Source organism: Charadrius vociferus, unplaced genomic scaffold (assembly GCF_000708025.1).
Source record: "Charadrius vociferus isolate BGI_N301 unplaced genomic scaffold, ASM70802v2 scaffold619, whole genome shotgun sequence".
Classification (NCBI taxonomy): domain Eukaryota; kingdom Metazoa; phylum Chordata; class Aves; order Charadriiformes; family Charadriidae; genus Charadrius; species Charadrius vociferus.
The window spans coordinates 55,004-68,050 of NW_009649962.1; the positions used below are offsets into that span (position 1 = coordinate 55,004).

At 47.0% G+C, this 13,047-nt stretch overlaps 1 protein-coding gene across 1 annotated transcript in view; it reads right to left on the reverse strand.

The window, feature by feature from the left end:
- Window positions 1-1,338: 1,338 nt before the first annotated feature.
- Window positions 1,339-13,047, reverse strand: part of PIGQ (phosphatidylinositol glycan anchor biosynthesis, class Q) — a 30,680-nt gene continuing 18,971 nt past the window's right edge. Inside the window, exons 7-10 of the mRNA XM_009891535.1 lie at window positions 11,590-11,670; window positions 10,483-10,597; window positions 6,104-6,165; window positions 1,339-1,655 (exon numbers count right to left, since the gene is read on the reverse strand). Coding sequence (XP_009889837.1) covers window positions 1,503-1,655; window positions 6,104-6,165; window positions 10,483-10,597; window positions 11,590-11,670 — 411 coding nt within the window. The 3' untranslated portion in view covers window positions 1,339-1,502. The remainder of the gene's footprint in view (window positions 1,656-6,103; window positions 6,166-10,482; window positions 10,598-11,589; window positions 11,671-13,047) is intronic.

Here is a 13,047-nt window from a genome sequence, read left to right on the forward strand (position 1 = left end):
GGCTGAGCAATGCAGCCACAACACATCCTCCTCCTCCTCCTCCTCCTCCTCATCCATCCTCAGTTCATTGAGCAGACAGAGGAAAAGGGGGCAGGATCCAGCACACCTCTCCCCTGCCAGTCAAGGGTACGGTGATACGACATCCTTGTTTCAGCTGGGGCAAGAGGAGCTAGCAGACCTGGCGAAGGCGTGCTTTTGGGTAACGATTGTATGTAAATGTCTACATGACAACAAAGTACCCAGCGGGACACCAAACTCTTGTGCACGGAGGCACTCTCCCTGAGACAGGGAATAGAAGACTCATATCAGAATGAGCACACAGTCAGACCGGGACACCGAAAAGCCGAGCACTGCTGCCCTGTGGAGGTAGCACCCAAAGCAGGAAAACTCTCCCAGAAGAAACACGTCTACAGTTTCAGGGAAAGAAGTGACTTTAAATGCCTCATATCCGAGATAACTTTAAAAGCTCCTTGACTACCCGAAAGTGCAAAAGATGAGGCACCACGTGACGAGGCTCTCACCCAGGCCCTGAGAAACAGCGGGAGGTACTGACCCCGTAAGGGAGCGCAGCACACGCTTCCCTGAGCTGGTCGAGCTGCGTACCATGGCGGGCTGCCGCGGCCCCCTGGCAGCCATGGCAGCCGGAGCCGGACTCGGCAAAGCCGCCTTTGCCTTAACACCACGACTAAGCAAAGCAGCCCCGAGCCCCGGCGGAGCCCGGAGCTCTCAGCTACCGCCGCTCGCTGCCACCTCAACCTGAGCAGTACGGAGATAGCGGCTGCGTGCTCTGCACGTCAGTTCTGGTGTTAGCTCTGGGCTCAGCTCTCCCCAAAACACTATTTGCTTGCGAAAAAAAAACCATAGATGAGACCATCTAGGCACAAACATACAGCGGTCTGTGTCTGTGGGCCTCCAGCCCCGCTGTTTCTATGCTTAACGCCTCCCCTGGGGTTACAAAGCCCACCCAAAAGCAAAAGAAGAAATATCCCGTGAGCCCAGATAATCCTGCTGTACAGTTTTCAGTGTATGACTCGACAAGCTGATCCTCCACCTTGGTTTTGGTGAGCTGGCTTGAAGGCTGAAGCATAAAAGGTCCAAAACACCCTTTGGCAGAATGCACCTCAGCATCGTGGCTTTGAACCACCCGAAGGGCTGTTTGAATACGGCCCTTGTGAGCGTACATGGAAGGACATATACACCATCAAACCCCTCCGGAGGTACTTCCTCGATGACACTAAATGCTGGTTCCACGGGGCACTGACGGGTTTAACCTTTTGCTTCAAAAATCATCATTAGCATATTACACAAACACAGTGTAGGGGCAGAGGAAAGTTTAAAAATAATATTTAAAAATACTTGCCTTTAAAAATTCAGCCCCTCCCATGGCATCAAACTCTAATTAAAGGGATCCAGCAGTTGCTGGCTCTGAGATACCTTTGGTCCAAAAGCATTAGGGTTCAATACATTTTTCTGACCAAGTCTTTCAAGCTCTTCTGCTGTCTTTAGTCTTGCTTCTCTCCTTTGTGTTTCCAAGGGTAGATTAGCTCTCCGAGGAACAGCTTCTTGCAGAGAGATGTCCAGGAATCCTTCGGGTAACAGCTGTAGGTTGGCAGCCTGTATGTCTGTACCACGCTGCCGTATGACAGAGGGTTGATCTATGAGGAGAAGAAAGAGGGACAGCAGTAATGAAAACGTGTAGTGGTAAGAAACGGGGGCGGCCGAGGAGCACAAGTGCAACTTTTACATAGCGCTGGCCTCTGATAAAACATCGACACTGCTACTCACGAAGTGTCAGAACCCCTCTCTGGCTAGCTAAAGCTGCTCAGCCTTCTACATCATCCCGAAACATCAACAAATCGAGCTTGGTGAGGAGCATTACCAGAACCATTGTCAAGCAGAGGAGCAGACGCAAGCACCAGCAGGATTTGAGAGCGCTGCTCACAACACAAGGGTGCAGAACCGGCACCTTGTTGTGTCAGGAGGTTGCAGCGGCTGCAGGGATGGGGGCCTCCCACCGCAGACAGCAATACTCCACCACGACTCTTAGGAACGCCTCTATAACGCGCCAGTTAAGCCATATCTTTTACGGGTCTCCTGCTTTAATGCGCTAAGCCCTCGGCCCACAGCCACGCTTTAAGCCAAACCTGCGATCACCCGATACCCACCCGGAGGAATCGAGCCCCGGCAGAACAGGACACGTACCACACAGTGCCACACAGGGCTGCTCATTACCATTTTCAATTAAGTCTCCTTGGCTGAGTTAGTCTTTTCTAATTTGATTGCAATCACCATCACAAGAACGACCACGGCTGGAGTCTCTGCCTGTGAAAGTTTGTGGCCTCCAATTATGGTCACACAGTTGCTGTATTGGTCTCTCGGAAGATGGGGGAGGCGGAGAGAGGTGTTAGCTGGACAAGGGGTGACAGCAGCACATTGGACCTTGGAAAAATCTCATTCCAGTGAAGCATCTCAGAGTAGAGACATAGGTGAAGTCCAGAGGATTGATCCAGTCTGGCCAAGGTGTGACGCATGAAAAGGATGGACAGCCACAGATTGTCTCCAAAAGAGTAAACAGACTACACAGAAACAGTGGGTCTCAGAAAACAGACCGCGAGAGATGCCAAGGTGAGGAGACTTACAGAGCTAGAGGGAGCTTGGACAGTAGGGAAAAACGGAAGGACAGCCTCCCCTAGTGAAAGGGTCCAGCTGTGTCCAGCTGTGTGAAAGGAGACTGTAATTCACAGTAGAAAATCCAGCCACAAAAAGGGAAGAGAGACGTCAAAACCCATGCAGACAGCCATTACTTTGTCAAAAGGCTGAATATTTCTTTTGTCCATGGAAGACCAACCAGTTTTCTGGGAGTTTGCCCATACCACCAGTTTGGTTCAGCTGTCTGGTGCTCCTGGAGAGAGGGAGGATGAACTCAGAGCACCTACAAAGACAGAGCTCTGAGAAAGAGGGACTAAGCAAAGAGTTTATTAGAATTAATCCTGGAGACCTTCGTCAAATTAGTTTCAAAGTACAACATCGCTGAAGCAGAAGGAGAAAGCACCTGTGCAGTTTAGGAAAAAGGCCTGGGCAGCAGCTTGCGCAGAGCTCATACCACCCGAGGTACGTCTAACCCAAACTCCTGCAGCTCCTATTTCACAAATCACAGAATCTCCTAGATTGGAAAAGACCTGTAAGATCATCTAGTCCAACCCTTAACCTAACGCTGCCAAGCTCACCACTAAACCATGTCCCTGAGCACTATGTCTACATGACCCTTAACTCCCTCCAGGGATGGGGACTCCACCACCACCCTGGGTAACGCGTTCCAATGCCTGATGACCCTCTCAGTAAAGAAATTCTTCCAAATATCCAATCTAAAAAAAAAAAATAAAAAAAAATTCGAACACATTCTACAGCCCAAAGGCCAAGGATCGACCACAGCATTTATAGGATGTTCTGCGTAACTATAACTAACCGCATCCCATTGTGGTCAGAGATAGTTAGCTAAAAAACCAAAAAAATAATAAAGAAAAAAGTAAAAAAAGACCAAAGAAACCTGCCCCCAAAACATACAACGCTAAAACCTGAGTAACGATTTCTGCCTCTTTCCTCAGCTGTGTGCAAACCAGTATGTTTTAAGTGAAAACATGCTGGGGGAGGATAGGAACTGCTGCTATACAAGCGAGATACACAGTGTATGTTCCTTGGACTATTAGCTACGTGGGCTGGAAGGTTTGGACACAATATTTCTCCTTGAAAACCATCCCTAGGCAGCGTGGTGATACCGAGCGGTAGCACTTGCCTACTGAGAAATAACAAGAGGCGGTTTTACGCCCAGCGCAATACATGCATCTGCCTCTCCTATTATAAATGGAAACAAACAAGCGAAACAAAAACAACTGTTTGTTAGGGAAGTGGCAATGTGAGTTCCTTTTATGCAATTTCTGTAGTCCAAAGCTATAATATACCCTGATATAATATACATCCTTTGTTTCATAATGGAGCTGTTCCCTTTTCCCTTCCTCTTTTTTGCTTAACCCTTTTCAAAGCAATCACTGTGAAAAACGACACTTCTAGGAGAAGGTATCCGGATAAATCAAACACGTCGTGTCTTCTCACCGGGCTATCAGTTCAGTTGAGCCACACTGCCAGAAATATTTCTTCTCGCGCACCAAAATAAATGATTTTAAACACTCGGGAAAATACTGAACCATGTAAGGCTTCCTGGAGAAAATTAAGCAGCATTTGGAATGGAAATATCATTCCCCGCCCGCCTGTGTCTGGACTTTGCATTCCGGGGACACTATCTTAAAAATAAAAAATAATCACTAGCACTCGGCTGAACCACAAGCTGACTGTGAAGGCTCAAACCCAGCATTATTGATTTCTAATCCATTACCAGCGCGCCAAAGGACAGCTGTGAATGTATCAGTCACCAATAGCTTAAATTGTTTTAGGCACGGTTACATGCATACGGCCTTAATTCCGTCAAGCGTGGCTCCAGAGGGCTACCATATGGGGAGGGGACAAAGCCACCGCAAAATGTCTAGAGAGGAACATCATCGTGTACCATGAATAAGAATTTTAGCATGTCACTTAAAAATCGGCTTTTCAGGTTGTCCTCTCAAAAGACCTATTGGAAAGTCTATTAAGCAGGATTTCTGACACGAGCCCATTTTTCATTTCCACCAGCACACAGAGAGCAAAAAAAGTGCCTTTACTGACTCTCTGCTCATTATTATTTGAACAGAAGGCCAGGAGAGACATCCACTAAAGCACTTCCACCTCTTGATATGATGACTTATGCTATATTCTAGATAGCAAAAGGATCTTTCTGCAGGGGTCCAGGGAAAATTCATCATATTCATATGACTCACTGCCTCTGCTCTCTAAGTCGTGATCTTTTTTTCCTCTGGAGAAGCTATCCACCTAATCTCACAAACACACCGATGCCAAATTCTCTGCTCAGCAGCTCCCGCGCCTCATCTTTGGTGTCTGGTTTCCTTTTTACGGAGCCTTCTGGCCACGGAGAATGACAGATTTTGGTTTTTACAGCACTACCCTGCTGAAAGACAGGATCTGGGAAGACAGCATGCTTAGTTTTACCTTAGAAGACATCTGCTGAAGGGATCCCCTTTTGAATTGCTGCTAGCTGGGGTGCTGGTTCCGTGCTAATCTGACCTCTGCTGAAGCAGGGCTGGGGCTGGAGTGGTGATGGAAAAAGTGAAAAAAAAACCAACCTGGGAAGCCGCAGTTATTTCCTTCCCACACACTCCCTCAGCATCCAAGGGGTTTTTTTTACACATTCTATACACTACTTGCAGACTCTCCTCCTCGGATGCAAAGAGCAAGAAAAGTGCCCCTGTGATATGGCAGTGCTCCTGCGACATCAGGAAATGAAAATTTCACCATTACCTGAAAGCGTAATGAGAACTTCGCTGCTCCCATCACATCATTCCTTTTCAGAAAAACATTTTCGTTTAGTATCTCTGACGCCAGAGCACGGAAACGCGAGGTTACAAAAGCCCAGGTGAGCTTTTCCTATACTCCTTGCCAGAGGCACTCAGGGGAATGAGAGGACGCCCTGCCCTCTCCTGTCTGGCCCACGCACTCATCCTGCCGGCACCACGGAGCAGCTAAGGCTTTTCAACACACCTGGAGGAGAAGACCTCTTACTGGTCCTTCATTCTGGATGGTTTAGCCACCGCCTTTTGCTTCTCTCAGCGTTCAGCAATTATTAAGGTGAAGCTGCAGAGCCAGGAATTGAGGTGATAATGACGCAAAGTCTTAATTCCAGAAGTAACAAAGCTCCACATTTCTCCCGTCTTTCACACGTCATTTCACACTATGCAGGACACCGCACTTTCTCTAAACAGAGGACTCAAGGAGGGTATCAAAAAGAAGAGACAGCAGCAGCCAGTCACTGCAGTGTGAAACGCATTTCCCTTGTTTCAGCATTTCCCTTGTTTCAGCATTTCACAGTTGACATTTTTTAAGTGGGGCCTTTCAGCGGGACCAGTTTCAGAAGTGCTACAGCAGAGAGGAGGACCTTGGGGCCAGTCTGAGGCAAAGCCTGCAGCAGAAGATGCCCCGGAGGGCACAAGGGGCTTACCTGCATAAGGAGTCGAAGAGGTTTTCCATCCTGCTGCTCGAGGACTCTGAACTTCACACCAGCTGAAAGGAAACAAAAGAAGGAATCCAAATCCACGCTTGGAGAAAAGCCTGTGCCATTTGCTGCTCAGCTCTGTGGGCTGAGCACCGATTTCCTAGAAACGGAGTCTTCAACATTTCTTGATTTGTGAACCTTTACACATTTTCAATAGGAGGCACAGATGCTCCCTACAGTGGTTTTAAGCGTAGTGACAAACGATGTGTTTCTCTTAGCTCCACTAAAATCAGCCCTCTGCCTTCCAGCTTGAAAACGCAGTGCTGAACCAAGCACAAGCCTAGAAATAGCTCCAGCTCTGGAGCCCCCAACAGAGGAAAGACATGGACCTGCTGGAGCAGGGCCAGAGGAAGCCACGGAGATGCTGGGAGGGCTGGAGCCCCTCTGCTGGGAGGACAGGCTGGGAGAGGTGGGGGGGTTCAGCCTGGAGAAGAGAAGGCCAAAAAGGGGAGACCTCAGAGCCCCTTCCAGTGCCTAAAGGGGCTCCAGGAGAGCTGGGGAGGGACTCTGGATCAGGGAGGGGAGCGATGGGACGAGGGGGAATGGTTTGACACTGCAAGAGGGGAGATTTAGATGAGATATCAGGAAGGAATTCTTTCCTGTGAGGGTGGTGAGCCCCTGGGGCGGGCTGCCCCGAGAAGCTGTGGCTGCCCCATCCCTGGAGGTGTTCAAGGCCAGGTTGGACGGGGCTTGGAGCAACCTGGGCTGGGGGGAGGTGTCCCTGCCCAGGGCAGGGGGTGGGACTGGGTGATCTTCAAGGTCCCTTCCAACCCAAACCATTCTATGATTCTATGAAATCAGGCAGCCACACCTGAGGATGAAAAAGGGACTGGAAAAATCTTTCTCTTTTCCCAAACTTCCATCCGAACGGGAACTCCACACTAACAGCAGGCAGAGAACTCACCTTTAATTTGTGCTCATGTGGATACAGCACATGTGCAATTCTCTCCCTCTTTCAGACTAAGGGAGGAAAGCACTGGCCTGGAGGTATTAAAGACGTTTCAAAGCAATCACTGCCTATTAATCCCAGCATTCATATGTTTAACACACTACTAACGCCATCAAACCTGCCACTTTGATATTTCCTCTTGGACTTGCTACATTCCTGATACTTTAAAGATAAATAGGAAAGGTTTTGGATTCTGTGGTGACATACTGCGCATGAACATTTAATGCAATGTTTCAAACAAAGATAACAAGTAGGACTAGCAATGCATTTTTCATTGAAAGATCTTGAATCACTTCACCTAAATAAAACCAATCCATCTTCTGCAAACCTGCACCAGCCAAGTGTGCCCCTATTATTCTCTTCTACAGGTAAGAAGATGAGGCAAGAGTAATGAAGTGATCTGCCACAGATCAAACAGTGACTCAAGAGTAAAAACGGAAATAAAACTCTTCATCCATGTAAGCTCCATCACTATAGTATCTATGTGACTCTTACACATTTAAAAAACCAAAACATTTTCTCTTTGAAATAATTTGAATTAATTAAAGTTACATAGTTTACTCCTCCTGGGAGAGAACACTGTTGTCTAGCAGACAGCTCTGGTTTAATGTGTCTCCCCAAATCGTAAAGCCTTTTTTTTGTATAAGCCAGGAAGGGTTATACTGAAACATGGGCTTCCCCAATGGCTTCAAAAAGATATTTGAGTACCCTGGGTCTCAAGAAGCAAATGTGCTGGATGGCAAAAAGTATTCAATATGATTCACCGTGCTTTGGCCAAGAGGAAGTGTCTAAGCCATTCCAGGACCTACTTTTCAGGCAGGCAATTTGTCAGAGACAGACAGAAACCAGTGGGCACGGAAGTCGCGGGTACGTGGTTGAGCCCTCCGGAGCCTTGTCCCAGGATCAGTCCGTTAGAACAGAAAATGCTGCTCTGTAGGTCATGGCCACACACTCCCCCTGTACAGCTGCAAGCCACCAATTAGATGATTCAATTGTTCAAGAGTCTCAAACTCCTAGGAAAATACATGCACAAAAAGGCTACAAATTTATTTTAGAATGACCTATAGATTATTACAAGGCTCAGGAGCCTGAGCAGTTCACTCTGCAGAAAGAGCAGTCTACTGCAGATCACTCCAGCAGAGAAGAACCCTAAACTATCCCGTGATTGCCAGCCAACTCCAGAGCTCAGCATTCTGCTTTTTCTGTACACCGGCATCATCGATGGCACAAGAGAGGTCAGGACATGAACCCATTTGCTTTGTTTCAAACAACAGCACACTAAAGTGAGCTCACTGCTTGCTTGTATTGCAGCAATCATGGAGACACCACCATGACAGGTCCTACAGAGCCACAGCAAAACTTGCCCCAAAGCTTGTGATGTGAATATCTCTGTATTGGGAAAGAGAAGTACAGAGGAAATGAACTGACCTGTGCGTGATCAAACAGCACTTTGTTAACTCCTGTGTGGACAGTTTGAGGCCCCTGAACCTCACCGCTACACCTTACATCCCGCTTTACATGGACATGACACTGTACCCATCCCAACCAAGGTGGCATCCCTTGAGCTGACACCGGGCAGACGGAACTCTTGCAGAGAGAACATCAGTTTTGACATATTTGCAAAAGGCTTTTTGAAGTCCAAAGTGTTTTAATTCTGATGTGTGGGAAGAAAATAGGGATTTTGTTTCTGAAGTGCGGACGGATTGTTCATCTACCCTGGCCCAGGCTTCATCAACACAGTATTTTATCTACCAGAAACTGGGTCAAAGAACTTAGAGGTCAGATGCCACGACTGAACCGACTTGAACTTCGCCACTGCACTAACCCCTTGCTGACAGGCAAAGCTATCCGTTCATGTTGGTAGAACCATCTTGATGGTGCCTGTAAAATCAGCTGCGATAACATATGCCAGAGGATGTCTTATCCAAGTTCTGTGTCTGAAAAGGGAGGCAAAACCTAAGCAGTGAGGACATCAAGTGATGTGTACTCTCTAAAGTCCTTTGAATTCGTTTCAACCGCTCCATCTGTTACCACTCCAATGACATGTTTCGTGCTGGGGCAGGAACACAGGCTGCAGAAATTCTCAGAGATGCCTCTTCATCTTTCAGGCAGCACGGCACTGCAGCGTTCCTTCTTAAAACGTTTAAGAGGAGCAAACAAACAGCCAACAAAGAAACTCAGTCAGGTAACAAACTCAACTGAGCAGACAATCCTCTGCCTGGGTGGAGGCTTATTACCCTGCAGAAGGTAGCTGGCTGAGCAAAACTGAGAAGTAACCTAAGACTGACGGGAATAGATGGCCTTATCTCTCAGTGGCAACAAGACTTCCTTCTGCCCTATGACCGGCTGTTTACTGGGTCAGTTTTCTTCAGCAGCATCTCCTGTTCTCCAAAGACAGCCCCGAAGGGTTAAGAAGTTTCTGCCAGGAAACTCAAAGGAATCTGCTGAAGGGACACACAGAAAAGCAGCAGAGTTGGTAACATGGCTCAGCTCTACCTTCCCAAAAAATCGAGCCTGGCACTGCTCCAACAGACAAAGGTGTTACCGGTTGCCTCAAGCTTCCTTTGCATTTGATGACTAGCCTTGGTTTAGTGATGATCGAGCTCTTTCTCGCATTTAAAATCCCTGCTGCATGCTCTTTAAAGGGAGGGGAGACAAACATTTAGACCTGCTTGATTTTAACTAGATTAACTATAGCTGTTGAGTTAAACCCATTTCAAAATGACCCTTTACTCTGAGGCCAACCATGGTTCACGCTTACCAAAAGTGGAAAAAACAATGACTAGCTTCAAAATGGTGACAGATTAGTCTCCAAAAGAGAACAATTATTTGAAATTCATCCAAACACCCCAGCTCAGGACTTCAGTTAGCCACGTCAGCAGAGGAGCAGCTCCATTGATCCACAGCCACGGTCGATCCAGCCCTTTGAAACAGCACATTTTCCAAGTATTTTCCTAATATTTGTAATCTGGCCCGTTTCAGAGCCCAACCCTCCACGGTTACCACCTTGTTTGACTCTCAGAAGTTTTACCTGACCTGCCACACTAGAACTGGAATCAAAAGATGAACTCATTTATACAGTGCTTCTTTGGATGTCACTTTTAGTCGCCGCAGGCTTTGTAAAGGTGCTCCTGACTCTGCTTCAGCATCAAATTTCTTTCCGTTGACATCCTCCTCCCACTCCTTGCCACAACTGACTAACAGTACGGACAACTGCATGACTTGAGCCTTGGGTTCTTTCCCGTGCCCCCTGCATCCTTCTATTCAGAAGGTACCCATTGCCTCAAAATTAAATGCATAATGCAATCTCCTTGAACTTCTCTGTGTGCAGTGCAATCTCCTTGAACTTCTCTGTGTGCAGTGCTGAAGGACTTACCTGCGAGTCTGTAGGATCTGCAGAGCCGAAGGATGATTGAATAAAGAGGCAGAGAGTCAATCAGGTCAACTAGCAAGTGTATCAGGCCTTGCACAATCACCACCAGCAAACGGAGCTACAGAGAAACAGTTTAACAAGAAAATCTCAGAGAAACGGGAGATGCAACGCGTGAAAATTCAGGAGCCAATGTGCAATCTGACATCGCTGCGTGCTAAGCTAAAGTCTCCCAAAGTGGGTTTGATGTCTAGAAGTGGTGGGCACCCAGACCCTGCGCGAGGTTCCTTGACAATCTTAGCTCAAGGGTGGAACTGAAATGAAGCTCCCACAGTTGTAGAGGCTGTGACCTGCCAGGACATGAGAGCTATTCCACTTTCAGCAGCCACAGTCTAAAAGGGAGAATTCGGGCCTTCATTTCTAGTAAACTCCACCACTGTGTATCAGTGAATGTAAATTTTTCTTCAACAGCGATCTGAAGTTGCTTATTTCTGCCTGCAGAAACCCCATGTAGAGCATCTAAGCAAGAGCAAAGCAGTCAGAAGTGAGCTTGGTGCTCAGGGTTTTCTGTCCCCTGATTAAAGCGCTTCCCTTTGTCAGGCTGCATTTATTTTTGCCGCCAAGCCCATCTGAAAAGAGAGGGCTCAAAAAAAGACGTTGAAACCATGTGATGGCCACTGTCTGCGGAAAATTTTGCTCCAGGCAGGCCACAGAGAGGACTGGTCATATTGAGGGAAGGAAAGAAAAATAAAGAAGTCCAACCCTGTGAGCAAAGCCTGGCTGAAAGCATTTAGCATAGCAAGTTAATTTCCTGCAAACTAGAGGGGCCATCACCCCAGGCGTGGGATGTAAAGATAAAAAAAAAATGACTCCTGAGTGAAAAAGAGGGGAACAGCTTGTGCCGCTGACTAGCATTTGCTGGGAATTCCCTTTGGAGAAACACAAGCACGTATCCTGAATTCCACTCGCTTGGCTGACACGGGCTGTGCGAGAACCCTTCTGGGACACCCAGACAAATTCGTATTTTCTTTGAGCAGACAGTAAATGACTAGGAAACCTTCTTTTACTATCTCAGAAGACAATATATTACTAGCTTCAAGGGTTCAATCTTACCAGGGTAAACACCAAATAATACAGTGCAGTTGTAGGCAGGAGGAACAGCAGGATTGTAAACAGCAAAGTGCCAATAAATAACTAGGGAAAAAAAGAAACACAAACAGTCATTAGCAGAGAAATGGCAAAATAAAATGAAATAAAAATAAAAGAATAGGAAACTGGGAGACAACAAAAGTTTGCAAGACTCCTTAATGTGTTTTTATACTCCCTAGATCAATCACGCTGTTACCTTGAATAGTTTCAGTGCTTCTTCTCTCACTGGGCCTTTTTAGAAGGCTCCTCATTATAGGAGTATGTTTGGAAAGATAAATAAGTGGGATCCTGACAGCATTTTTTCCTTTATAGACAATACTCAAGATCTCCTACTTCAGGGCAGCTTCCTTCTGAAACAAGACTCCCATGTTCATGCCCAACCCATACCCCCACGAGTTTTAAAGCCACTAGTCAGATTTTACCAGGGAAAGGTGGAAGGGTACAAAGAAGTCAAAATTTCGTAGGGAATTTTGTAAAGAATTGAGAAGTATTTTTGTTCCTCCTTGTTTTAGCAATACAAGCAGCTGGGGAAAAAGCTGACAAAATCTGATTGATAAACATTCCCAGCAGCAGCAGCCGCCGGCTGGTCAGTCCGGCCCCAGCACTTCTGCCTCTTGCCCAGTGGGAAACTGGCAGAGAGAAAGAAGCTGGAGTTACTGAGGTGGAGGGAGCAATACTGAGAGGATGAAGGAGAAAAAAACATAGGAAAGCAGGTGTCATTAGCTCCGCTGCCCACAGGAAAAGTTATTTTTGTTCTGGGCCAGCCCAGTTGGCATAAGCCTAAATAATTCCAACTGGGAGAAATGCAGATTTATGACAAATAGGGATGTGACTCTTCAATTTTCAGTCACCGCTTCCAGAACGCAGAGGCCACGGGAAGACAGGGCACTGCCATTTCTGCAAAAAGAGATCATGGCCGTAGTGTATTATGAAAGAAAATAACCCAGAGAGTCCTGACACAGAGGTGGATCAACATCCCAGCTTTACACACGGAACCAGAAATAGATCATAACCCAACTCATTCTCTTCACAGCAGTTGTTTCTCCCCTCCTCTGTCACTCCACTGCAGTTGCTTAAACTCTCCAAAAGGCTTTTAAGGTCTGCTTTGAATGTCTCTCCCCACCCAGGCCAACGACATAATTCCCACCGGCCTCCGGAGCAGCAGGATGAAGCCTGAAGTGCCCAAGCAATTCTCCTCAAAGTACACAGGGACCGAGCCCTGACGCAAACCATCTTCCTGGCACGCAGGCGCTTACTTTTCCATCGCCAAAGAAACAGAAAAATAGCTCCTCCGCTGCGGCATAAGAAGCTCAAGGTTATCTGTTGCAACGGAGAGAGAGGCTCTGGAAGTTACCAGATATTATCGTATTATTTTAGCGATGTTTACATTTGCCAGCGTGGAGCAGTTCAGACCCTGCTGAA